The following is a 26,667-nucleotide window of genomic DNA, read 5'->3' as shown; positions in this document are numbered from 1 at the left end:
TGCTTAGAAAGCGCACACCCGCCCCTCCCAGCTGTGTTCACTTAGGGCGGCATTGTGGGTGGTGGCACGTAATGCTGCCGATGGCGATTCTGGGCTGCGGGCTAAAGCTCCTCCTCTAGGTCATCTTTGACCTTGACTCAGATTGTTACCCATAGCTCTGCTACCCTGAGCAAATCACTTTTCTCTGGGTGTGTGTCCTCACCAATAAAAATTGGGCTAATAATAGCCTCCCCTCTTTAGGTTGCTATAAAGCTTAAATTAAGTGATGCACGTAAAGTGCAGGGCGCGTGGCAGCACTTTATTAAAGGTGTTATTGTGGTTCATTGTCATTAGTAGCAGCGTCAGAATCGGTATCATCATCAGTGGTGACACTGAGTTTCAGGGTAAGGGACCCTTGAACAAGACCCTGCGGTTAAAGTAACAGACTCGCGCTCTGGCCGGGCTCTTTCCACAGGACAGATGGACTCCAGCTCAGCCACCCCGAGGGCTCTTGCTGTTTATTTGGGCAGCTCTGACCTTTCCAGCAAATGTCACCTGTGCCCTGCGGGGTGCAGAGATTTAGCCATCTTATGTTTGCTCTCCTAGGGGGGCTGCACCCTCCCTCGGCTCTCAGCAAACAACCGGCAAACACTGCCACTCCATTGGTGGCATACTTTATTCATACTTGTTGACATTTCCCATGGGGAATTGTTGAAGGGAGAGGAGGGGAGGGCTGAGCGGGGAGCCATGGCTTGGTTCTCCTCCATCCAGTGGAGGAAGTGACGGGGCGGGGACACACTGAATCGAGTGAACAAGGGAACCTTCACGATGTGGGCTGAGAGGCGTCATGCAGTGACTTTGGACGCCCTGAGTCCTCGGTCAGGAAATGCAGTTTCAAAGTGGAAAAGTGAAAAAGATCAGAAGAAAAGAACAAAGATCAGAAGAAAAGAACAAAGTGCATACAAAGCGAACTGCTAACATAGGGGAGGTTCTAAGGCAGCGGCAGTGAGAAGCCAGGTGTCTGGGGTGGCCATCGGGCCACTCCCCTATCCCACTGCCCCGTGCCAGGCCAGGCTGTCGGGCCACCAGTGCCCTCTTGAGACAGTCTCTGTTGGCTCCGAAGGTACTGTAAGCCATAGAAGGTTGTGGAGGGAGAAGAGCCTGAAGGGTGGCAGCACCAGGGCAGCCCAAGGCAGGGCTGCAGGGAGAGTATCAAAGCATCTCTTTGCGGGTGGCTCTGGAGGGCTGCTGGCACAGGGAGGGGGAAGGGGCCCCTGGGAGGGGTACGAATCAGCACCTTTCCTTGGGCACAGGGCAGAGCCACTCTCCAGATTCTTCAATTACCAGGTGGAGACGAGAAGGCCAGTTAACAGAGCTGAGGGCTGCCAGGCCCATCCGGGTCCTTCCCTGCTGAGCAGGGCCCGGTGTGCAGGCGGCGATGGAGAGGCGGGGCCTGTGGGAGGCGGGGCCAGCTCAGCAGCCCAGCCAGTCGGTTTTGATGCTTCCGAACTTCACGCTCTTCAGACTTTGGTTCTCCAACTTCAGGTAATAGGCACCTTTGAAGAAGTAGCTGTGACCTGGGACGAGAAAGAGGAGAGGCTCTGACCACCTCAACCTCAGACATCACGGCACAAGGTTCCTGGGAGCAAGGAGATTCCGCCTGCCGTGGGGCAGAAGAGTGAAGCCAGAGACTGGAGGAAGGGAAATGGCTGTGGAAGTAAGCTCTCTAGGTGCCTGCTTCTTCATCTTTAAGATGAGGATAAAGAGACCAACCTCTTAGGGCTGTGGTCAGGATTAAATTAGATAATATATGCTATTAATAATATAAATAAACAGTACTCTGCTGAGCACAAGCACCTTCCACATACTGGAGGTGGCAAACCAGGAGGCTGCTAGTCCTATCAGGCCCATAGACGGGTTTTACTTGGCTCATACAAGTTTTTTGTTTTGTTTTGCTTTGAATTCTAAGTTGCCAACATGTCGACATCTAGAAATTTCAGATAAAAATACGGATTTCTTACCTCTTTTTAAAAGAGCTAGAATATCTAATAACACTGGACTGTTCTTGCAGGGCAGCAGTCATCAGAAGCAGAGAAGCAAGTATCCCCTGAAAATGAGCCATGTGTTCTCTGGCTCACCACAGACCCCACTATTCCCTATTGTCTTCCTTGCCTGCTTCACTCATTTGTGCTACCAGCCTGGCCCCTATGGGCTTTGCAATTTGTGATTCCTGACAACCATGAGCTCATTTACTTCCTTTAAAACCCAGGTACCTAGTAGTTGCTCAATAGATGTTTATTCCTGTGGATAATCCTTAACCTAGCACCTGATTGTAAACTGCTTTTTCTTGGACATGTAAGACCTTCAGTCACTGGAAGTCGGGGCCTTGTGTTTAGCATATGACAGGGGCTCAAAAAAGTCTTTGTGGAATTTCATTGACATTTCCTCTAAAAAGCCAAATTGGACTCATTTCCAGGGGCCTAGAGAGCTCACAGAAGCCTCCTCAAGAATATGGCTTTCCAACTCCAAATTCTATCCCTGAGGATCCTGGTTGTGTTTTCTTCAGCAAGGGCAGAAGGAGTTGAGTGGGGCATCTTTGCCATGTCAGCGATGGGGCATGACAGAGTCGGTCCTGTCTCAGATGGGGCCAGCCCTCTGCTCCTGGGAGGCAGTCACAAGGCCTCCTGTGGAACCCAAAAGGGCCTGGAGCAAACCCCAGAATGAATCCAAGGCACAGAGCCCAGGCTCCTGGCCCCGGGCAGGCCTCCCGCCCTCCCGCCCTCCCCCTTCTGGCTCCAGGCCCTGCAGCTGTGAGGGGCCTTTCTGGGTCTTACTGCCTGAAGCCGGCTGAGTGAGCAGAGGTCAGGGGTCTGGACGCCTTCCCAGCCCCGGGCTGAAGGGGCTGGTTTGTTTTCCGCGGGGCCGCCTGCCTCCCTGCACAAAGAGGGAGTGTGTGCTTGCGAGAAGCAGGGCCCTGGCCTGGGGGCGGGAGTCCTAGAAAGCGGACAGAGCCCTGGGCAGCTCACCACCACCCTGCAGGTCCACCACGGCGTCCAGATTATCGGGGATGGCGTTCCAGGCGTCCGCGATGAGCTTGGGGAAGCCAGGATCCATCTTCTTCTTCACCTCATTGTATCTACAAGGAAACGGACGTGGTAAACTGGCACGCCTTCCTAACGGCCAGCCCTCCCAGCCGGGATGGGAGGGCCCGGCTGATGGCTCCTGGGTGGGCCTGGGCAACCAGACTCAGCCCTTCAGGGAGGCAGCCGGCTGGAGGGCAGGGGCAGGGATCAGACCTGGCTCGGAATCCCAACTGCACTACTCACTAGTTATGTGACCTTCGAGTCTCATAAAAGCTTGCAATTACTGCTAACGGTCAAGCAGTGTGTCAACCACTTTCCACAAGCGTCCTTTCTCATTCAACTCTTACGACAATCGTATGACACAGTTATTACCATCATACCCACTCAACAGACCAGAGGCTTAAAGAGGGCACCCAGCTCCTCAGTGGCAGCCAACCAGGCCTGCCTGGCTCCCGGGCTGAAAGGATTCTCTGAGCCTCAATTTTACCAGCTGCAAGATGGGGTTGTGTTTAATTTAATGGTTTAATTAATGTACATATGAAATAAAATAACATATGCAAAGTGCCCACCCCCGTATCTGGTACTTGGTAGGCGTTTAGGAAATATTACTTCCCTTACAAACTCTGATCCGCACTGCAGAATGAGGAGCACTGGACCGGGAGCCCAGGGACGGGGTCCCACCCATCATTCTCTCACTGGGGGGCTTGGACAAATTGCTGCTGTTTCATCCATCAAGTGGAGATGACAGTCCACATCCTGGGAGATGATCTTGGCTGGGACAGCGAGGTTACAGTGCAAGGTGGCGCATGAGTCCAAGTCCTGCTAGTCACCAGATGGACCTCCTGCCACCTCAGTGCCGGCTGCAGCTCTCAGGGTGCATAGTGATCCTCGGTCCTGCCTTTAACTTGGCAGGACATGGATAGTCCGACTTAATACTTTGAGTATTAGTTGGCATATTCTTCTTCCTTGCTGCCAAAACCTCGGTCTTTTTAATTTGAGGGAGAACTTTTTGTGTGTGTGTGAAGATTGGCCCTGAGCTAACATCTGTGCCAGTCTTCCTCTACTTTGTATGTGGGATGCCACCACAGCATGGCTTGATGAGCGGTGTGTAGGGCCGCGCCTGGGATCTGAATCTGTGAATCCTGGGCTGCCAAAGCAGAGCACACAAACTTAACCACTATGCCACCAGGCTGGCCCCTGGGAACACCTTTTTAAATGCTGGGGTCATTTTGATTCCTTCGCTTCTTCACTTACACTCAACCTATTCATTATTCTATAAATATTTAATGAGCTCCCACTATGTACCTGTGGATATTGCAGTAAACAACGTAAGGTCTTGCCTTCGTGGTACTAATTTTCCAGACAGGTCTGTGTTTGAGTGCCATCCTGGCGACAGCCAAAGTCCCTCTGCAGTGCCTCACAGTGGCTTTTCTTCCTCCTGGCCAGTCCGACCACCTCCACCCTAGACGTCCACAGCTTTCCCTAGGAGCTCCCTCCTACAGGAGTCGTCCCTGTCTTCCCATCACCCTGAGAACTGCATGGAAGCTTCCTTAATCCCAGCTCCATCCCAGGACTACTTCTTGCAGAACCTAATGTGCTTCCTCGTGACCTGGGGTCCCAAAAGCAAGTTCCAGCTCAAAATCCCAGTGCTCCATCCACCTCACCTGCACGGACCACTCACACCTCATCCCCTGCAGTAAGGATGGCTCGGGGCTACGTGTCCTTGAACTCGCCCCGTTTCTGTTTCACTCTACCCACAGAAGGTAGGGAGGCTGGGGATCAACCTCATTTGATAGATGAGGAAACTGAGGCTCAGAGAAGTGAACCAATTTGCTTCCGAGGTCGTCTCCTCCAGGAAGAACACAGCATCAGGGCATCAGAAGACGTTGCCTCTGAAGGGGACCACGTCTCTTCATTTTCCTGTGGGCAGAGTCTCCTCCTATAGTGTTTCCCGCTCCCTGGTACGCTGTTTTGAAAGCTTTCTCTGTGACTCTGTCCTTCTCTGTGACTGTAGAAATTGCAGTGTACAGCAGGTGTTAAGAACACAGACATGGGGCTGGCCTGGTGACACAGTGGTTAAGTTCGCACATTCTGCTTTAGCAGCCTGGGGTTCGCTGGTTCAGACCTATGCACCGCTTATCATAAGGGTCATGCTGTGGCAGGCATCCCACATATGAAGTGGAGAAGGAGGGGCATAGATGTTAGCTCAGGGCCAATCTTACTCAGCAAAAAGAGGAGGATTGGCAGTGGATGTTAGCTCAGGGCTAATCTTTCTCAAAAAAAGGGAAAAAAAGAACAGACATTTGTGTCCCGGCTTTTCCATGGGTGTGTCCCTGAGGTACTTCAGCCTCAGTTTCACACCCGGAAAATGGGGCCAGTGGCCCCACAGTATGTACCTTAAGTGAGAAACACAGGTGAGAGGCACAGCCTCAGCCCCGGTAGGTGGTACAGGGCCCCTCAGGAGAGCCATCAGTATTTTATTCAAATATGTGTCTATGCTTTCCCTGCCTCTACCGTTAGCTGCTCGAAGCAAGAGTGACTATTTCTTGACCACTGCCTCCAGCACCTAGCTAAGTGCCTGGCACACAGGAGATGTTGAATATATATCTGAGGGCTTAGCGGAAGCTTCCAGAAGCAAGGGCTGAGCACTCCCTGGTGCAAACTAGGGAATGCCCAGGCTGGAGGCAGCTGTTCGTCCTCCATCACTCTGGGGCTCTCTCTCCTCCAGCAAGGAGGCCTATGGAACCTGTGCAGACTCTACATCAGGACCAGCACCTCAAGCTCATTAGCTGCCTCTCTTGGGAGAGAGATCTGTCACCTTTGGAAACCCAGCCCAGAGCCTCTGACTGGGCCTTCAGCTCTGCCACTTTTTTTTTTTGGTGAGGAAGAGTGGCCCTGAGCTAACATCTGTTGCATATCTTCCTCTTTTTGCTTGAGGAAGACTGTGCCTGAGCTAACACCTGTGCCCGTCTTCCTCTATTTTGTATGTGGGATGCTGCCACAGCTTGGCTTGATGAGTGGTGTGTAAGTCTGTGTCCCAGATCTGAACACCTGAACCCCAGGCCACCGGAGCAGAGCGCGCAAACTTAACCACTATGCCACCGGGCCGGTCCCTCGGCTCTGCATCTTTTAAGGAAGTGTCACGGAGCCTCCTCTGTAAAGCAATCTGTCCATCCTGGACCCTGGCTTTGGGAGGTAGGACTGTTGCAGAAAATGACTGGGAGGCAGATAACTCTGCCCAAAACCCAGCAAGACACTGCCACAGCCTCTGCGTGTGTGTGCGCACACTCACATTCACACAGGGACACATCTGTTCCTGTGTGTTTACATACACAGGGTGCATTGGAGGGTGATTATGAAAGTCCTGTCTACACCACGATTCTAAGACACTAGGGTTCTTTGATTCTAAGATCCCGTTTTCTGAGAATCTGTGCCTCTCACTGTGCACGATTCTAAGATTTGGAGATTCCAGTGCCTGCCATGCCGAGATGCCTTTCGCAGTACATGCGTGTGCCTGGAATGTTCTGGAGTGTGTGGGCGGAAAGCCTGCTCCATGGTTTCCTGGCTGACTGTTTTCTTTCTGGAGGCTTGAGACGTCGATCAGCTTAAGTTGCTAAGTATCTTAGCAATATGTCTGGAATTCCACCCAGATACAGGCAGCCTGGGACAGAAAGAGCTTCTGAATGCAGGGAGGCCGGGGGATAGGGGGAGGGGAGGAGAGAGGGGCCTTGGGGGGGAGCAGGGTTGTTTCAGGGATGGCAGACAAAGGGCCAGATGCAGGGGCAGCGCAGGAAGACCATGGGCACTAGGAGGGAGCGTGGCTGAAGACACCCAACTACCCTCCCCACTGACAAGTGACCCTTGTGGGTCCACTGGAGGGGCACAGGGTCAGAGGACAGGAGAAGCAGTTAAATCCTGGCTCTGAAGCCAACACGCTTACATATAAATAACAAGCTATTTAATTTCTTTGGCCCTCAGTTTCCTCAACTGGGAAATGTGAAGCATTATAATCAAACTCTCGAGGTCTGGGCTGCCGCTTGCTGACCTGGATACTGGGCTCCCTGGCCCTCAGCGCTGACCATGGTGCCTCAGAATTCAGCCCTTTTTAGACGATCTGGAGCAGAGAGCTACGTGTTTCCAAACTGGCCCCTGCCAGCCTGTGCCCACAGCCACTGGACCTACTGCAGACGTGCCAGAGTGCCTGCTGCTGCCAATGGGGCCTGATGCAGATGCTGGCTCCTGTGGGCAGCTGGTGCACCCATCTCTCGGTCTTCATCATATGTCGCCCTCTGCCACCCCTGCCTCCACCTCCATCTCTTGGGACCCCACTATCTCAGGTACAGTGTAGAGTATGAAGAATAGCATGTTCTCTGGGAGCCAGAATTCCAGGATTCAAATCCCAACCTGCTGTGACCTGGCTGTGTGACTTTAAGCCAGATGCTTCACCTCTCTGAATCCAAGTTTCCTCATCTGTAAAATGGGAATAGTAATAATACCCAGCTCATAAAGCTCGTGGAACAGTGTCTGACACATAGTGTCCGTAACAGCAGCTATTATCTTTATTTTTATTACTCTTTCTTCAGTGAGTCACCCCAGAATGTGAGGCTCCAGACCAGACAAATATGGGCCCAATCAAGACTTCTGAGAAGGGAAAGGAGGTTCCAACCAGAATTATACAGCAGTGTACACAAGGATGGTTCATTCTTTGGTGGCTTTTCAAGGGGACTGCAGCCCTGGCAGGTTAGACACCAGAGAGGGGGCATCCAAGGCCCACCGAATTCTGACCTTAACCCAGGAGGCAAGAAGCCACAGAGTGTCTTCGCTATGTCCCTGGACCAAGCTGTGCTGCCCTCGTTCCCACCTCCTCCCTTACCTCCAGAATTTGTCTCCAGCAAAGACATACGTCTTCTTGTTCTTGCTCCAGTTAAAGGCAGCATCGACGCGCTGCACGTCAGGGGGGAGCCCCAGGCTGGTCAGCGGCTTGGGGTACCCTCGCTCCAGGGTGCTGGCTGAGTAGACCCAATACTCATTCCCTGAAGCGGAAGCAAAGGTCGTGTGGGTGAGCGGTGTGGACATCCCCCGGGCCAGCCTGTCCCTCCCATCATCCATCCGCTGGCGGCCCCGCTGTGGCCATTCTCAACAGGCACTCAGCAGGGAGTCCCTGCTCCCTTCTGGATTTGGTGCCCAGAACTGGGACTCACACAGGCTCTTTTACAATTGGTTATGGAAGGGGCCTGGCCAAGGAGGTGAGTGGGGGACGAATCCAGCCCTTGCTCTACTCAACAAGCCTTGCACGCTAAGTGTCACGCTTGCGATGAAGCAGCATCTTTTTCTAATCTGCACAAAGATGACCTGTGGGCCAGTAGCTGCCGTGGCCACAGCTCATGACTACTCTGGGATGGGGCAGATGAGGAGCCGGCTGGTGGAACATGTACCCAGTCTTGGCCGAGCCTTCAGCTTCTCTAGGACGCTGCCCCTGTGCCCCCACCTCAGACCATGGCAGGGACCTGAGGGTCCTCCCTCGCCATGACAGCCCTCACTGCTCTCCCTCCTAACAGCCTGCTTGTCTTCCATGGCCCCCTCCACCCTGCCCCCGCTGTGAACTCCAAGGGAGCAGGGCTGTGGATCCCTGGTACATGGGGGTGCCCAGATAACTGGTGAATGAGCAGGGCTTCCCAAGCGTGAGCCATAAGACCTGACCTTGGTGATTTTTACCACTTATAGAAACTTCTTGTACTATTATTTACTTAATATTTTGCTGTCAAGGAATTCATTTTGAAAGCTATAGAGACAAATTTATTTTAAACCATTAAAAATGAAAACAAACAGGTTTTTAAAAAATTCTAACTAAAAGCATTGACTACCAAAGGCTCTAGCATTAGAAAGATTTTAGAGACACCAGCACTAAGCTGTAACTTTCCTTATAGAAAAGGAAATGGCACCTTCACTCTGTGGGTCAACGCTATCTGATGCTGAGTGTCTGAATCAATCTCCCAGACGAATCCCACGCTTTCGGAAATGATGGTTTCAAGAATGGACCCATAAAGGAGAAAGGGCACCTACAGGTGTACAGAAATCATGGTGCAGAGCCCCGTGGAGCCTGGGGCCAGGCAGGACCCGTTCCCACACACCTGCAAAGAACACAGCCTTCTCCTCCTGTGGGGCCTCGTACACAGCATCGATCTTTTCCGGGAGCTCAGGCCAGAATGTGGCCACCAGCAGGGGCCCTGTGGGCTTGTCACGTGGCGTCACTGTCCGCCAAATGAACCTGGGGGTGGAAGGGGACACAGGAAACCGCACCTTCAGTCACTCTGCAGCTGTAACCACACATGCCTTTCTAAGCCCTGGAAGCAAGATCAAAGGAAGGTTGGAGAAGGACTGCAGAATGGGCAGCACCGTCTCTGCAAGATGCTGGGGCTGAGAAGCAACCTCTTGCTCCCTCCTCCAGGAAGCCTTCCCGAACTCCTTCTGTCCATACTGTGTTCTCCCTCCTCTGAGCCTCTCAAAAATCATCAGCCCTGAGCAGCTGGAAGAGCTTGCTTGCTTGTTTTGGCACCTGAGCTAACAACTGTTGCCAATCTTCTTCTTTTTTTTTTTCTGCTTTTTCTCCCCAAATCGCCCCCGTACATAGTTGTATATTTTAGTTGTGGGTCCTTCTAGTAGTGGCATGTGGGACACCACCTCAGCATGGCCTGATGAGCAGTGCCATGTCTGCGCCGAGGATCCGAACCGGCGAAACCCTGGGCCATGAAGCGGAGCGCGCCAACGTAACCACTCGGCCACGGAGCTAGCCCCTGATTGTTTTTTAAATGTCTTATCTCTCTGACTAGATTAGAAGCCAACTGAGGCACGGGCTGATGGCACTCAAAAGCATTCCCTGAAGTGAAATGGAATGGATCTGTGCACTTTGGCAAGAGTAAGAGCTGTCATTTATTGAGGGCCTACTAAGTGTCTAGCACTTCATGTGCCTTGTAAAATGTAATCCTCACAGTATTATAACATGCACTCTTGGCGGTCCACCCAGCATCTATTACCTATCTATTTCCCTATCATCCTTCCTCCCAGAACGCTCACATTTATGATCCTTGCTTCCCCACTGGTGGACCCAATCCCCATTCTGATTAGCTTAAGCCCCTGGGTCTCAAAGTTTAGGGTCCCAAGACCAGCAGCACCAGCATTGCCTAGGAACTCAGAAATGCAAATGATTGGGCCCCACTTGAGATCTATGGACCAGACTCTCTGGGCTTGGGACCCAGCACTCTGTTTTTACAAGCCTTCCAGATGATGCCAATGTGTGCCAAAGTTTGAGAACTGCTGGTGTAAGCCTGTCAGAGCTTAGCATTCCCTGGCAACTGTTACTCATTCGGCAGCTGCCGACTGTGACTTCTGTTGGCACAATAACATTGAACAGATAGACTTGCACTTCACATCTGGAGATCTCTCTCTCTCTCTCCTGCTGGATGTGGGCAAGGAAGCCTGTAGACCCACTTGCCACTGGCAGCCACTGTGTGACCATGAGGGACCCAGTCTTAGAACAAAGTCAATGCAGAGGATGGCAGTGGACAAAGATATCAATGAGTCACTGACCCTCTTTCTGACCCTGGAGGCAGGCTTCATACCACGTGAAAGCAATTTCTCTCCGTTGTTTATGCTGGTTTGAGCTGGGGTTCTCTGTTACTTGCAGCAAAACATCCTGATACAGGAAGGTATCAAGATCCTTATTCGGCAAATGAAGCTCAGAGAGTTATGGTATTACCAGGATTTGAATCCAGATTTGACTCCACAGTCTGAGGTTAGGCGTCTTGCTGTATTGCCTTTCTCATCCCCCCAAGTGCCTGGCACCAAGTTTTGCACATGGATGGTACTTAAACATTTACTGATGGATTCAATGAGCCCATTAAACACTCATCAACTTCCTTTAGAAAGTGGGATGTGTCAGGCCAGGGAGGGCTCCAACCTGGGCCCGCGCACTGCACCCTTTCCTGGGTCTACACTTCTCACATGGGCAAGTGTGGTCAGGGCGTCCTTAGTGGGAAGTGCCCCAGGCTAAGGACGGTGGCAGGGAAGGGGGCCCCCTGACTCACCTCTCCCCCATCCCTGTAACGAGGGCTGCAGGACAGCATCGGAACCTATAGTTACACAGCCTGGTTTGCACGTTCGAGGCCTGATGGTATCTGACTTGTCATTGCATTTTGAGTCTCATCTCTCTCTGCATTCTTGCCATCTCCCTGCTGGCATCTGTCCCCCAGCCCCTAGCCCAGTGCCTACAGCAGAGGAGGCCCTTCACATAAGTTTGAGGAATGTCTTCCAGCCTCAACAGGCTCTCTGTTCCTCCCAGTGTAAGCCAAGAACTTTCACATCTCTATGGCTTTGCTTTTGCAATTCCCTGTCACAAACACCCTCACAACCTGGCAGCCCCGCCGCTGTCCATCTGAATCTGCTTCTTTAAAGGGCCTGCTCGAGCTGGCCCAGTGGTGCAGCAGTTAAGTTCGCACGTTCTGCTTCGGTGGCCTGGGGTTCGCCAATTTGGATCCCGGGTGTGGACATGGCACCGCTTGGCAAGCCACTCTGTGGCAGATGTCCCACATATAAAAAAGTAGAGGAAGATGGGCACAGATGTTAGCTCAAGGCCAGTCTTCCCCAGCAAAAAGAGGAGGACTGACAGCAGATGTTAGCTCAGGGCTAATCTTCCACACACACAAAAAAAAACATAAATAAATAAAGGGCCTGCTCAAGTGCTGCTTTATCTGTGGAGCCTTCCTTGACTCGGATGTGCCAAAAAAGCATTTTGCTAGTGCGTCTGCAATCACATTTCTTTCATTCTGTCACGCACACTGTCAGTTCTCTATGCCTCTGTTTCCCAAACCAGGATGGGGATGCTCAAACATTAACATGAATCAGGATTATTGGGGGAATTTTCTAAAATGCAGATTTCTGGGGCCCACTCCCAGACATTCCAGTCACAGGGCCACATATTTACCACTCACACTCTAGGTGGTCCTGGGGCAGGAGGTCCAGGGACCTCTCTTTGAGAACACTGATCCAGGCATTAAGCAGCCCCTCTGTTCCCAGCACTCCATCCCCACTCCCAGCCCCTAAAGCCTAGCAAAACAGTACAGGCCAAGTAATGATTTGTTGATAATAACAGTCAGTAGGCTTGAACACACTTACCCTGTGTCAGGCCTTGTTCTAAGCACTGAGCTCATCTAATCCTTACAACAGCCCTATGAGATGGTTGGAATATTAGTCCCATTTTATAGATGAACAAATTGAGGTAGAAAGAAGGTACATAATTGGCTTTCTTATGATGATGCAACCAATAAGTAGCAGGTCAAAGATTCTAACCCAGGCAATCTGGCTTCAGAGTTCACCCTGTCAACTACCATAGTCTATGAATGGATGGATAGACAGATGGATGGACGGACGGATGGACAGATGGATGGATGGACGAATGATAAATGAATGATGATGGATTGATAATGGAGAATGGATGATGGATGATGGATGGATAGATAATGGATGGATAGATAGAGGATAGACAGATGGATGTGTATAAGCATGTATGTACGTATGTATGTATGATGGATGGACCCTTTAATGCAGTCCTGGGTACTGTCTGCCATTCTCCAGGAGGGTTAAGGCAGTTGGGTGAGTCTCAGACCTTGATGGATTGAGTGGGGGCCTTTATAGCATGAAGGATACCACCTCTCTCTACCCTATGGTTACTTGCTCCCCCTACATAGAACAATTTGGCCATTTGAGGTCAAGACCATTCCAGGAGAAGCCCTGCGGTAGCCCGGATAATGTTCCCAATTCTTCCCTCCATCCCTATTTTAGAATCATACATCCATGAGCTTCCCATGTGACTTTCCATCACCACCCCCTTGAGGAGGTGTTGGGCTTGACCATGTGATTTGCTTCAGTCAAAGGAATATTCTTAGACATGATGCAAGAGGAGGCTTTAAAGGTGCTTGCGTGGTTTGATTTGGCCTCTCGTGCTTTTGTCATCTCTATAAAGCAGCTGCTAATCCCAGGAGAATGAGTGACATGCAGAGCATACTTGAACCCAAACTACAGTCCAAAGCCAAGACATCTGGAAGACCCTCAGCTTAGGAGAGAGCAAAAGAAATGCCCTTTGTGGTCAGCACTGAGATCTGGAGGCTGCCTGATAAGCAGGAAAAATGGTCTCCTTCAGGCCATTCTGTGAAGCCCCCAGTGGGGTCCTTTAGCAAGGGGTGGGGGCACAAGAATAACAGGGAAGTAGCAGAGGGCACAGGGCAAGAAGCAGGCTCCCATACTCACCGGTCCTTGAAGAAGAAGATCTCCCCCCGGATCTGAGAGATGCCATCAAAGACAATGTCCTGCTTGCAGATCTCAGGAGTGACAGGTCCCAGCGTGGGGGTGGGGCCGGTGCCGGTGCCAGTGTCAGGGGAGCCCCCTGGGGGAGGACACCGGACTTCAGACTCTCCCCAGCTGCAGGGGTTCTCCCCACCACGCTGAGCCCCCAAGGCGGCCCACCCAACTGGCTAAGGGTCAGAAGAAACAGTGTTCTGGCCTTAGTGCAAGCCCAGGTAAGATGGGGAGACGGTGCCCGGACACGGCGAGAGGAGAAGGAAGAGAAGCCAGAGTCCCGTGGCACTTTTATAAATGCTCTTCGCCAACATCGGCCGCATCAGTCCTCTCTATATCCCTGGGAGGCAGGCATCATTATTTACTCCCATTTTCCAGATGAGGAAACTGAGGCCCAGAAAGGTTGAGTGATTTAATGTTCAAACCCAAAGCTCAGGTTCTCAGGGCAGTCAGAAGGCCACCCGAGTGTCGAGCACTGGGGATGTGGCACTTTCTCAAGGACTCCTTCCTTTACTCTCAAGACAACCAGCCACAGGTTAGAGATAAAGAAACTGACTCCAGTGAGGTAAAGGCTTCCTCAGTCTCTTGCAGCCGGTGAGTGGTGGAGGCAGCCCTGACACCTGGGGCCTCTCACTCGGTTTCAGGTCCTTTCCCAAGTCCAATGTCCCCAAGCCTTGTCACTCAAGCACCACTGTCACTATTTTGGTTTGGTCCAGGTACCATCTGTACCATTATATATTTACTTTTTAAAGAAACATGGACTTACTCTAGGCTCACTGGAAGCATTAATAAATAAATCATTGGTTTCAACTTGTATTATTCCTATTACACATTAAATTAAAAGAATCATTATGAAAACCAGAAATTTTCACTCCTGTATCATTAAGGTCACTCCATACCCCGGGAAACTCTACCCTTTATTTAGCTAATTCTCCTGGATTCCAAGCCTAACTTGGGTATTAAACTGAGTGACCTTGGGCCAGAAGGGTTACCTTTCCCAGGCCTCAGTTTACTTGCTCAGAAAATGGAGAGTCGATTTCTGCCCCACCTGCTTCACAGCATGGCTCTCGGGAGCCAAGAGGGGCACGCATACTGGTGTTATTTGGAAAAGAAACGTACTGTCCAAGGGTTCCCTTGGAGTGTTGCTTTGTCACCCCTGGACCAGGTCAATTTTCCCACCTCCTGCCCTTGTCTCCTGCAACCCTGGAGAGATAGGACCTTGCTGGTTCTGCGCCCTGGGCCTATATCCCAGGCTGCCTGACTTCCTCAGACCCCAGCCCAGCAGCCCCCAAGCAGAGGCTTACCGTAGAGCTCTTGAATGCCCTTGATGTCATCATGGGACAGGCGGAAGTGCTTGGTGTACGTGTAAATGGGCGCCATCAGGGCTCCAGGGTCCTGTGAGTGCTCCAGCCCCATCGCATGGCCAAACTCGTGGGCTGCCACCAAGAACAGGCTGTACCCTGAGGGCCGCAGGAAGGGGAGGGGGGCAGAACGAGAGGGGGAGGGGAGGGAGACAGGAGAGGAGTCAGGACCCAGCCCCAGTGAAGGAGTCTTCTGAGGGCATCCGCATGGTGGGGCAGGCAGCCCTGGAAGTGGCATGTACTGATTTTTCCTTCTCCTGAGAATTCTGGAATGAATAGACTATGCCTATTGCTTTCAAGTAGGTTCAGCCAAAGTCCCCTTGGCCTTTCCAGAGTGGCTCCATGTGTGCCACCGAGGAGAAAAAGCAGCACCTGCAAATCCCCTCCTCGAAGTCCCATTTATTAAAAATCATGTTTCCTGGCTTTTTCTGTTTCTCTATAAAGATTGGAGTGAAGGCTGCTCAACAGGGTCACCAAGGAGGTAAGAGAGAGAGGACAGGCTGGCCCCACGGGTCCACCATTCCTGCCCCAGGGAAGCAGTAAAAACTATTCCCAAGTGGAGTGGTTGGCCAGGCTCAGCCACAGACAGCGGGCAAACTCTGTGTCACACGCTGTTGGGGTTGAATTGTGCCCCTTAAAAGATATGTTCAAGTCCTGACCCCGAGCATCTGGGAATGTGACCTTATTTGGAAGCAGGGTCTCTGCAGGTGTAATTAAGGTGTAAGTTAAAATGAGGTCATACTGGAGTAGTGGGCCCTTGATGCAATGTGACTGTGTCCTTATAAAAGACAGGATACGGAGGGACAAACAGAGAAGGCCACGGGATGATAAAGGCAGAGAGTGGAGCAATGCAGCCTTCAGGGGGAACCAGCAAGGAGGTCCTACAGACACCGTGGCGTCAGACTTCTAGCCTCCAGAAACAACAAACGTCTGTTGTTCAAGCCACCCAGTTTGTGGCCCTTTGTTTGGGCAGAGCTCAGAGAATATCCATCCAGGCGCTCCACGTCAGCTCTGGGCCTTAAACCATCGAGGCAGAGGACGAATCCCACTGAATCTACCTGAAGGTAGAAGCTGGAGCAGAGAAGGTCAAGTCAGGGTATGTCCTAGCATAGATAGGAAAAACTCCTGTGGCCAGGCTCTGTCAGCCAGCATTCTCCAAAGTCCATCTCATTATGAGTACAAAAGAAGAAAAGTAACAGAGAGAGAGGTTGACCTAATTCTGGCCAGCCCTGGAACAGCCCTGTCATCTGGCCATCTTGGGCTATCCGTGGGCCCAATGACCCTGGGCCCTGCAGCCTGGAGTCAGCACAGCACCCCGGGCACCCTGCTCACCACACTGACCACACATGAGGGCATGGCCTGTCTCCTGGTCACTCTCTGGCCCCAGCCCAGGCGTCCTGGGGGGCAGAGAGCTGCCCCAGCCGGCTGTGTCCTCAGCATGGAGCCCTGGTGAGAACTCCCACCCACAGCCTGGCAAAGGGTGGTGCCAATGGGGCAGGGGGGCTCTGAAGGGTCTTCCGTGCTGCGTGGAGGGGGCTTGGAGCAAGGAGGCGGCGACTCCTGCTTTCCTCTCTTCTCCCGCCCACCCAGCTCCTGGAAGGCAGCTCTCCATTGGAGGGGGCGCGCCCTTAGGAGAATCACGTCTCTGGGGCAGGGTACTCCGTGCCCAGCACTGAGACACTCTGGGTAGTACAGCCCCACCCAGACAGCTGGTTCCCATCCAGGAAGCAGGTACCAGAGTGGAGGGGGTCTTATTTGGAGGCCACGTCTCTGCCTGAATGGACAGGGCCTAAACAGGAACCCGCCTCCCCCATGAATGGCCAGCATCTCTGCCGGGTGGTGGGTCCCGAGCGGGCAGTGTCCCTGCCATGGAGAGGCAGCATCTCTCCCAGGGTAAGTGAGTGTCTGGGGGGCGGTGTCTACGCCTGAGGTGGGCGAGGATTCAGGAAGGTTTCCAGCCCAGACGTGTACATGGGGAGGGTGGCCAGTGTCTCTGCTCACGGGCCAGGGCCTCGTACCCTGGTCAGGGCAGAAGCCCCACTTTCGGTCGTCATCGTAGTTGGCTGTAGTCGCGCACCACATCTTCCCGTCGCTGCGGCCCGCGCTGGTGCAGCCCTCATGCTTGTTGCCCAGGAAGGTGAAGGGGAAGACACAGGGGGCACCTTCCGAGTTCCCGCCAACGGTGGACATGGCTGTGGGAGCAGAGACATGGGTCACGGGGCGGCAAGGCCACCACCAGGGAACGATGAGGACATTAACAAACCACGCTTGCTGAGTATTCCCCCAGTCCTGGGAGCTGGATCCAGTGCGTTATACACATCTCAGCCCCCACAATGACCCTGTGCAGTAGGGACCCTGTCACCCCATTTCGTGGGGATGGGGAAACTGGAGCTCAGAGAGATGACGAAACTTGTCTCAGCGAATACTGCTAGGAGGTGTCAGGGCTGGGATTCAGACCCAGGCAGCCAGATTTCAGAGCTTTAACTGGCCTCCTGTGGATGGGACAGAGGGGTCAGGGGCAAAGGGGGCCAGGCCGAGCTGATGGTGCCGGTGCACATCCCTAGACTGGGAGCTCCATCACACAGAAAGCAGGTGCGCAGTAAATACCTCCTGGAGGGAGAAAGGGAGGAGAGTGGAAAGGAGGGAAGAAAGAGAAGGAAGGAAAGAAGGAAGAGAGGGAGGGAAGAAGGGAGGATGGAGAGAAGAAAGGAAAGCAGTCTTTATTGAAAATAGACCAGAAGATAGAGATACAGACTAGGGCAAAGAAAGGCAGGGAAGAGAGACTTCAAAGTTGGAGGGAGAGAGAAGCGATTGTCAGGGAGGCTGAGAGAGTGTGGGTCATTCAGAGGGGCCTGGGTGGGCCCGACATTAGGCATCACCAGTTTGGCTGAACAGCTGTTGGTGCCCAACGTCTGCTCCGATTTGGTGCCCGCGTTGGACCAGCTGCTAAGTGTGCTGGTTAGCACCCCTGTCCTAGGGAAAGGGGGAGGGGACGGGGCTCTGGGGGGTTTTCTATCTGAGGGCAGGGTGCTGGCCCTGAGGGGCAGGGAGAGGAGGTGACACCCACCGGTCTCGGGGCAGAAGCCGTACTTCTTGTCACGGTCGTAGTCCTCGGTGGTGCCACACCAGCGGTAGCCGTCGGTGCGGCCCTCGGTGGTGCAGCTGTCATAGGATGTGCCCTGGAAGCGGAACGGGAACTTGCAGGGCTGTCCGTCGGCGTTGCCACCCATGGTGAACAGGGCTGGGGGTGGAGAGAGAGGGGGTACGAATGTGAGAGAGACCACCCACCTGCCCACCTGGATCAGCTGGGCGCCTGCCTGCGCACAGAGCTGCAGCATTGCTCGTGTATTAAAAACCATCTATGCTGGTAGGTAAATTGCTGCTTCTCGGAGCTCCTGGAGACCCGATCCCTCCCCTGGAAACTTATGGCGCCTCCCAGCAATGAACGGTTAACACCGGGCACACAGCAGGGGGCAGCCAGAAGCCTACCCTAGCCCCAAGGCCACTTCCACCCCACCTGGTGATGCCCACACCGCGCAGATTGCTGACTAGATCATCCACGGCGGGCAGGACCACAGGAGTCTCTCCAGTCGACAGACAGGGAAACTGCGGTTCTGAGAAAGCTGTTCCAGAACTGCTCATGGTCAAATAAATGGGAGAAGGGGATGCGGGTTTCACGGAAAGCTACAAAACACGCTAGTCTCAACCTCTCTGTTGTTCTTTCTCTGTTACATACACACACACACACGAACAGAGGAAGCTTCTCCTCCTTTCAACCCCAGGCGCCTTCCAGGATGGCCCTGCTGTGGTCCCCAAAGGAGAGAGAGGAGGAGGGAGAGAGTGAGAGGCGGTGTCTTTGGGAAGCTTTTAATACCCACCCTGGGCCCCCACTCTCATCTCTCCAAGACAGGGGCCATGACCAGGGGATTCGGGGAGAGAGTGGGATTCGGAGTCTGGGCTTGACTATCCTGGATTCTGCCCCTGCTCCCCCATCCCCTCATCCACCCAAAGCTACAAAATGGTGTGTCTCTGGAGTTGCCAACTAGCAAAACCACAAGTGCGTAACAAGGACCATCTGTGCACAACGGCGCCAGAGGTGACCTCACCAGCCCCCGTTAACTCCACCACGGCCAGAATGTAGCCCAGTCCCCAGCTCCCCATGACAGGACTCGTGGCCCTGTGTCCTCACTGGTCCCCTCCCCCTAACCAAGACACCTTCTCCTGCAATGCCAGAAACAATGGGACTAAGGGAAGACACAAAACTGAGGCCAGATGCTTTGGTGGCCTCGGAGTGGGGAAAGGCAAAGTGTTAAGCTGGACGGGGGTCAGCCTCCGCCTCTGGCCTCCAATGAGCGGTATCTCCAGCACCCAGGAAGCCCCATCTCCTCGTAGATTCTACCCCCAACAAGGATGGAGACGCAGACACTGACTCAGCAGTCAGGAGAGGCTGAGTAACCAGAACCTCTGCCCCGAGACCCAGACACGTGCATGTTGTGCGTACTTGCGTCTGGCTGAAGACCAAGTCGATGGCTAATGTCCAATACAGGGAAACCTTCCCAAACTTATGAATTACAGCTGTTTCCACTCTATTATCAAGACATTCTGTTCTCATCACAGGGGTTGACACAGAGGGTTAACGCCACCTGAATCCCTACTGGGAAATGCAAGATACGTAGATGTTTTTATTTAAAAACTTCTGACATTAATGGGCAATGGCTGGAATTCTTACTTAATACAAAGCATCACATGAGCTTTGGTACTAGATGTGTAAACAGGAACACAATTAACTCGCTATTTGTTTCTTTCCTTCTGTCAAGATGGCTGGTGCTCCACGTTCAGTTGCAATGGGTTGAGAGAGTCACAAACATGTAACATTACAGCCAAAAAGACAGACGCATATATAGATCAAGGAGTCTTTATGGGATGGGGAAGAAAGAAGTATTTGTAAAAAATTTTGGACTGTCTCCCACTGTCCCCAAATTTTCTGGGCTTTCAATCTCTAGAATCATCAAATGTGATGACTTGACAGAGTATGAAGTTATACATACTGTCTTTTTAAGATTTATGAGTATGAAATGTGTCAAGGATACTAAAAAAGGATGGAGTGTGTATGTCAATACCCTTACTCCTTTAAATTTCTCCTTCAATATGGCTTCAAAATACCTGAAAATGTTCTCTCTCAAGCATTGACAAAAACACACACACAAATACCTAGTTAAGCCTAACACCTTTGCTAAGACACAGTTGCAGACGAAAAGGTAGACAGAGATCAAGAAAGTCAGAGGGAACAGCTCCTATGCCCAGACTTAGACACACACACACTAGCGGGGTCACCATCAGAACCAGGAGTGATGGCTGAAATTCACGGGGTCGGTGTCCCCAAGCCAGGTACCAGCCTTGGTGTTGAGTCTTGCCTCCCACTGCTTGGCTTCTGATGCATCCCCAACCCTCTCTCCAGGCCCTTGAACCCCTAATCCTGCCAGAGGGTAGAGAGTGGTTCTAGAGAGAACCACTGGGCATTTTAACAGTTCTAAGTTCATTCTAGTGCATGTTAGAAAAAAATAATTAGCACATCAAACCTGTGACTTCACAAATGTTAGTGCTAATGGTGAGACTTCGAAAAAATGGAATTGATTTAATGAAAGTATTAAGTAAATAGGTATACAGGTGAGACGGACACAGCAGTGGCTCCAGTTGGAACAGTGGGGCCTGAAGGAAGTTGGGAGGATGCTGGTTGACTGGCAGTGCCAGGCCTGAGGAGCATGGAGGGCAGAGGGATGGCAGCCTGGGGAGGTGGAGGCTGAGGAGGAAAGCCTGGGGCCAGGTGGATGCTCACCTTCATGGGGGCAGAAGCCGTATTTGCCGTCCTTGTCGAAGTTGTAGGTGGTGGAGCACCAGAGGAAGCCGTCGCTGCGGCCCGTGTCGGTGCAGCTGGTGTACTCCTTGCCGTTGAAGAGGAAAGGGAACTTGCAGTACTCCCCATCGGCGTTGCCATACTTCACACGGACCACTTGGAGCAACACAGGGGGAAAGGTGAACCTCTCTGGGCCTTTCTTTGATGACCAGGATTCTGACTCACCTAGGGGTGTGGCCTCCCTCCCCCTCCCATCTCTCCAGTACCATCATAGCAAATGGAAGTGCCCAAAGTTGCCAGGGAAGCCACAGTCCTTGTTCCTAGGGGGCAGGGAGGCATGCAGAGGATGAGAGAGGAGGCGTGGGGCATGCGAATGGTCCTTTCTTACCTTGCCCTTCTCCCAGGGTCCACAGCTCGTCGTCATCAAAGTGGGAGTCTCCCCCAACACCAGGGCCCGGGGCGAAGGCGTGAGCCAGGAGCCCATCCTTGCCATCAAAGGGGTACCCATCTCCGTGCTCTGAAACACACTGGGTCTCAGCTTCCAGCTGCCCCAGTGGGGCCCTAAGGCCCAGCCACACCCCGATCCAAGGCTGGGGACCTTTAGCCCACCTAGCATCTGGCCCCTCCCCTGTCCTGTTGGGGTTACCCAGGACTGGGGACATAGCAAACGAGTAGAGAGTTGCTGATAATTAACATCCTGTGGCCTACACTACTCCCTCAAGTCTACAGGGCCCCAGTATTTCTACCACTGACCTTCACTGTCTACACTACCATGGATGACATGACATCTACCCACATACCTACACTGCCACACCAGCATCCTCACCACTCACCTTCATTGTCCCCAGCGTCTATACCATCTACCCTCACATCCACACTGCCCTTTCAGCCACATCACCTACCTTCATGTTATATTATCACCAACATCCACAACACTAACCCTACGTCTACTTTGCCACGCAGGTCCATACCACCCACTCACATGTCTTCAACATTTCCTCTGCCATCTACTCACATCGCTACAACATTCACAATGTCTACACTACCTACCTTCATGTCTACACTACTGCTGGTGTTCATACCACCAACTCACAAGGCGCCCTTGACCCCAGCTTCTATTCCACTTACTCTCATGTCTACACTGCTCCATTGTTTCTGATCCACTCCCATATCTAGAGTTGCCCAGGGCCTACGAGCATTATCCAACAGAACTTTCTGAGATGATGGGAATGTTCTTCGTGCTGTTCAATTCAACAGCCACTAGCCCTATGTGGCTACTGAGCACCTGAAATGTGGCTAGTGTGACGGACAAACTGAATTTTAAATTTTATTTAACTTTAACTAATTTAAATTTAAACAGCCCCATGTACCCAGCAGCTACCATGTTGGAGGGCGCAGCTAGACCACTTGGCTTCAGGCTTACGCTGCTCCAGGGTATACCCAGGGCCACGTCATCTGCCACCACATCAAGGTGGCTCTTCAGTATCCACTTTCGTCTACACCACTCCAGCATCTACATCTCCTACTCTACTCAGCTGTCCCCAGGACCCCCGTGCCTCTCTGACAGCCAGATTGTCCCCGTCTCTACACGGACCCCCTGCTGGCCCCTCTCCTGCCTACCCCAGCGGCCGAAGTTGATCATGATGTCAGCCTCTCCATCATGGATGCGAGAAAACCGTAGTGGGGTCACATCACTCCAGACTCGGAAGGCACGAGCGAAGGCATCATCCACCGTCTCAGGGTCCAGATCGGGCGTGTAGCCGATGATCCTGGAGGTAGCAGACACGCATGTGGGTGTGTACATGCAACTGTGTGCCCGTGAGCGTGCACAAATGCGTGCAAGGGCATGTGCATTAAGTGTGCAAAATCATGTGAGGAGGGCATGAGTGTGCACAGTGTGTGAGTGTAAGTGTGTGCACACGTGCAGGTCTGTGTGTGTGCACGCTGAGCAGAGCTCACTGGGAGAACAGCCCACCCAGAATGCCTTGAGGTCCCATGGAGTGGAGTCCTGGACCAGCCCACAGCTTCAGGCCGTCTCAGGTCTCATCCCTCACTCATGGCTGGGGGCGTGGGCAGGGGCATAAATAGTGCATTATGGGGCACAGGCCAGAGATCCCATCTTTGGAATCCATCATGAACCGTACAGAACAGAGCTCTTAGCCCAATAAACAACCAAAGATAACAACTCTATAATACAACATAAAAGCCACTTAGCAACCACTCATCAAGCTCCTCCGCCCGCCCCAGTGACCCCATCTAATAACGATAATGACTGGCATTCACTGCACTCTTACTATGTGTCGGACACTGTGAAAGCCCTTTATAGATGTGATCCAGCTTAGCTCCCACCTACCTATGAGGAAGGCTTTGTTTTGGACCCATTTTGTAGATTGGAAAGCCAAGGCTCAGAGCACCGGAAAATAAGTAGCCCAGTGCCCCACAGCTAGTAAGCGCGAGAATCGAGCCCAGGTCTGTCTGACTCCAAACTCCTTAAGGTGCCAAGCCCTCGCAAGACACCTCCTGGGGCCCCAGGAGACCCAGTGCCCAGAGCCCCCGCCTCCCCCGCCCCGCCCTGGCACCTGTATGTGATCTGGGTTTTCTCCCACTTGGGCTTGCGGGGGAAGAAGTTATAGTTGGCCACGTCAGGGTTGCCGCAGCGCGGCTTGCGCATGGTCTCGATGGTGCTCTGGTCGAGGTCACCCGTCTGGGGTAGCCCGAAGAACTTCTGCATCTTCTTCAGCGTGTCCTTCAGCACAAACAGGTTGCAGCTCTCCTTGGGGCAGCCATAGAAGGTGTTGAGGTATTGCTGGAAGAGACAAGCACCCGAGGCAAGAGCCGTGTTCAGATGGCAGAGTCCTGACCAAAGCGGGCAGGGGCCCAAGGGTACTGGGCGGAGTACCGGGTTCTCAACTGAGGCTTTCACTCTCTAGCTGAGTGACATGAAAGCTGTAGGGGGCGTGGCTTAGGAGCACATTTTGGGTGGCTACTATATGCCCAGGCACTGAAGTGTTAACTCATCTAACACTCAAACAACTCTATAATGTAGATATGATTGCCATCTCCCTCATACAGAGGAAGAGACTAAAGCACAGAGAGATTAAGAAACTTGCCTAAGATCACGCAGCTCACAAATACCAGAGCTGGATTTGGACCCAAGCAATCTGGCTCCAGAGCCCATGCTCGGAACTATAACTCTCTACCACTCGGCTTTACCTCCATCATCTCTTTTAATCCACTTAACTGCTTGAGGACACAGGGATTATTTTCCTCACTTTTCTTACAAGGAGATTCAAGGGCTATGTGCTTGGGCTCCAGCAGCAGACAGACCTGGGTTCAAATCCCGGTTCTGCCGTTTCCAAAAAGAAAATGATCCTGTCCTTCGGGGGCTGCACGGCTGGCTCTGCCCACACTGTGGCCAAGACCAAACTGGCCCCCACAGAGGGTCAGGGACCAACCAACACGCTTATTTGTTCAACAAAGGCTTTTTGACACCTGCCATGTGCCAAGCCCTGTGCTGGTGCTGGGGATAAACTGGTAAACACAACAGATGTTTCTAGTCTCTAGGGTTCAAATCCGAGTGTGGGGAGGCTGATGGACCAGAAATAAACGCTAACTGAAATACGTGATAGGTGCTGCATTGGAATGGTCAAAGCAGCCAGCAGAGCTTATTCCAGGGGCCCTAACCTTGTTTGGGGGGTAGGTAGGAGAGGGTACAACAATAATAATAATGCCTAACAGTTACTGAGAGCTTACTATTTGTCAGGGACCTTCGAAGAGTCTAAGATCCCCTCCCTTTTAACCCTGCGACAGGTCCCATTATTATCTTCAGTTTGCAGAAGAAGCTGAGACTAAATTAGGCCACCTGCCCAAGATCACCAGGCCAGCTGGTTAGTGCACTCCCTGGGTTGAAGCCGGGTTGCCTATGGTCACCAGCTGCCCACTGCACTGCCTCTGGGCAACCTGGACTTTCATAACATGCAGAACGTGTGGGGACCCAGGCAGCTTTGTCAGTGCTCCAAAGCTCCACTCTCACCCCCAACCAACAGCCACATCACGCCCGCCAGTTCCAGACCCTTGAGAAAAGCAGCTCCCTAAAAATGGAAGGTCTCCCAACCCATTTATCCAGAGGAGGCAGAGGCCTGGATGCTGGAAAGTGGGGGTGTCACATCCCGAGAAGGGGTTCCCAGGGTGACCAGAGGGCCTGGGAGTCCTGTCCTGGGCAGGTCGGGGACCAGTCTGAAGGAAAATGGGGATTTCTAGGGTGGCTGAAGCAATCAGGGGGCAGATGCCTTGTGGGCTAGAAAGAACATCTTGGGGGTCCCGAGACAGAGCGCTTGCAGGGTGAGAATCCGTGCCCTTCCGCTGCCCCAGCCCCGCCTGTCCACCGCTGCGGCCAGGGCGCCCCTCCAGCCGCCCCTCGAGCCAGGCGCGCGCGCTCGCGCAAAACAACATCTGAGCCGCAGCTCGGAGCCAGGCCAGGAGGGAGGGCTCGCTGGCCGCGCTCCGACCTGCGCCGGCTCCGTCCGCCCCCGCCCCACGCGCCGGCCCCCGCTGCCCGCCCCTCCCTCCGCCCGCCCGCCCGCCGCCAGTCTCGCCCGCTGTGCTCCGATCCCCTCGGAGGAGCTCGAGGAAACTTTCCGAGGTCCAACCTTTGACCCTCCTGGCCAACTTGTCCATTGGGCCAGGCGGAAAAGATGAGCTCTCCACTGCCCTCCTGCCCCAAATATTTGCCAAAAGCTTCCTTTGCGCGGTTTCTCCAAGGGCCCTCTCCAGATGTGCGCCAAAGGTGCCCAGAAGGTTCCAAAGGTTTGCCCAACCCCGCTTTGCCCAGAGCTCTCGTCCTCACGTGTGCAAAAGTTCACTCTAAGTGTGTGCCAAAGGACCCTCTTCCCAAAGTCCCACAGGAGTTTAAAAAGATCCTCCTCTATTTGCAAGAGACCCCTCTAGGCCTTTTGCCAAAGACCTACCAAGACGCTTGCCAGGGGCCTTGTTAGCCAACCCCCAGATGTGTCCAAAAATTGTTTACAAAGGCTCCCCCCTTGCCCAATCCCCCAGGTACTAGACAATGTCCCCGTTATTTACGAGAGGGGTCCTTTCCAGATGTTTGCCAAAGCGCCCCCCGCCCCTCCCCCCCTGGTCCTCGCCCCCTCCTGCGTCCTGAAACTTGCCGAGTTGTTATCGAAGGCCTTCTCCTCTTACCAAAGCTCCCCTACGGTTTGCAAAAGAGATCCCTCCTTCCTCTTGCCAAAGCCCCCCCAAGCTGTTGACTGCAGCCCCTCCCCGACGCCGTGTGCCCGACGCGGGGTGGGGGGAGGGGGGCAGGGACACCCCATCCTCTGCCTCCAAAGTTTGTTTAAACTTGGCTTGTTGAGGCCAGCGTAGCTACTCACCACAGCCAACTCTTTGTCCGTTTTGGGGGCGACATCTCCAGGGAACTTGATGATGGGCGACGGCGCGGCGGCGGCGCGGCCCAACAGGCAGCCCAGGACGCAGAGCGCCCGCAGGGGGCCGGCGAGCGCGCCCCGGGCCGCTCGCGCCTCGGTCATTGCGCTCCCGGGCCCCGCGCGTCGCCCGGGGGTCGCTGGCTCGGTGCGTGTGGCCGCGTCGCCGCCTGGCTGGCGCCTGCTCCGCCGCGCAGCCTGCCGCTCCGAGGGGCCGCTCGACTCGGTCGCCTCGGCTTTGCCCGGCTCAGCGGCGCATGGTCCGGCCCCCGCGCCCCTGCCCGCGCCGCCGCCGCCTGTTCTCGCCGGGGCTGGCAGTCCCTTTGTATGTTTAAAGCCCCAGATGCGCAGCCTCCAGCCACCGCCGGAGGAAGTCTGGATGCAGCGGAAACAAGGGAGGGCGGCCGCCAGATGTGGCCGGCTGGGCTGGGAGGGCGCTGGCAGTGCGAGGAGGGAGGGGGGGCGCACTCAGGCCCGCCCCTCTCCGCCCGACTCCCCCACTCGCCCTCCTCCTCTTTTCTCCTCTCTTTTCCTTTCTCCGCCTCTTTCCAGCCAACCCCCGCCCCGCCGCCAGCTGCTCCAGGCCTCTGCGTGCACCA

At 53.5% G+C, this 26,667-nt stretch overlaps 1 protein-coding gene across 1 annotated transcript; it reads right to left on the bottom strand.

The window, feature by feature from the left end:
• Positions 1–637: 637 nt before the first annotated feature.
• On the bottom strand, positions 638–26,449 carry MMP2 (matrix metallopeptidase 2). The gene is made up of 13 exons (XM_044761639.2): positions 26,018–26,449; positions 23,207–23,433; positions 22,248–22,396; positions 21,016–21,144; positions 20,610–20,783; positions 17,841–18,014; positions 16,792–16,965; positions 14,717–14,872; positions 13,365–13,500; positions 9,194–9,330; positions 7,936–8,095; positions 3,006–3,115; positions 638–1,556 (listed from the first exon to the last, which is right to left on the bottom strand). Exons 1-13 carry the CDS (start codon positions 26,171–26,173, stop codon positions 1,453–1,455), a joined length of 1,986 nt encoding a protein of 661 aa, XP_044617574.1. The 5' UTR covers positions 26,174–26,449; the 3' UTR covers positions 638–1,452.
• Between the last annotated feature and the right edge of the window lie 218 nt (positions 26,450–26,667).

This window comes from Equus asinus, chromosome 28 (genome assembly GCF_041296235.1).
Source record: "Equus asinus isolate D_3611 breed Donkey chromosome 28, EquAss-T2T_v2, whole genome shotgun sequence".
Classification (NCBI taxonomy): domain Eukaryota; kingdom Metazoa; phylum Chordata; class Mammalia; order Perissodactyla; family Equidae; genus Equus; species Equus asinus.
Note: the sequence above shows the minus strand (reverse complement) of the source record. Positions and strands in the feature narration are given on the sequence as shown.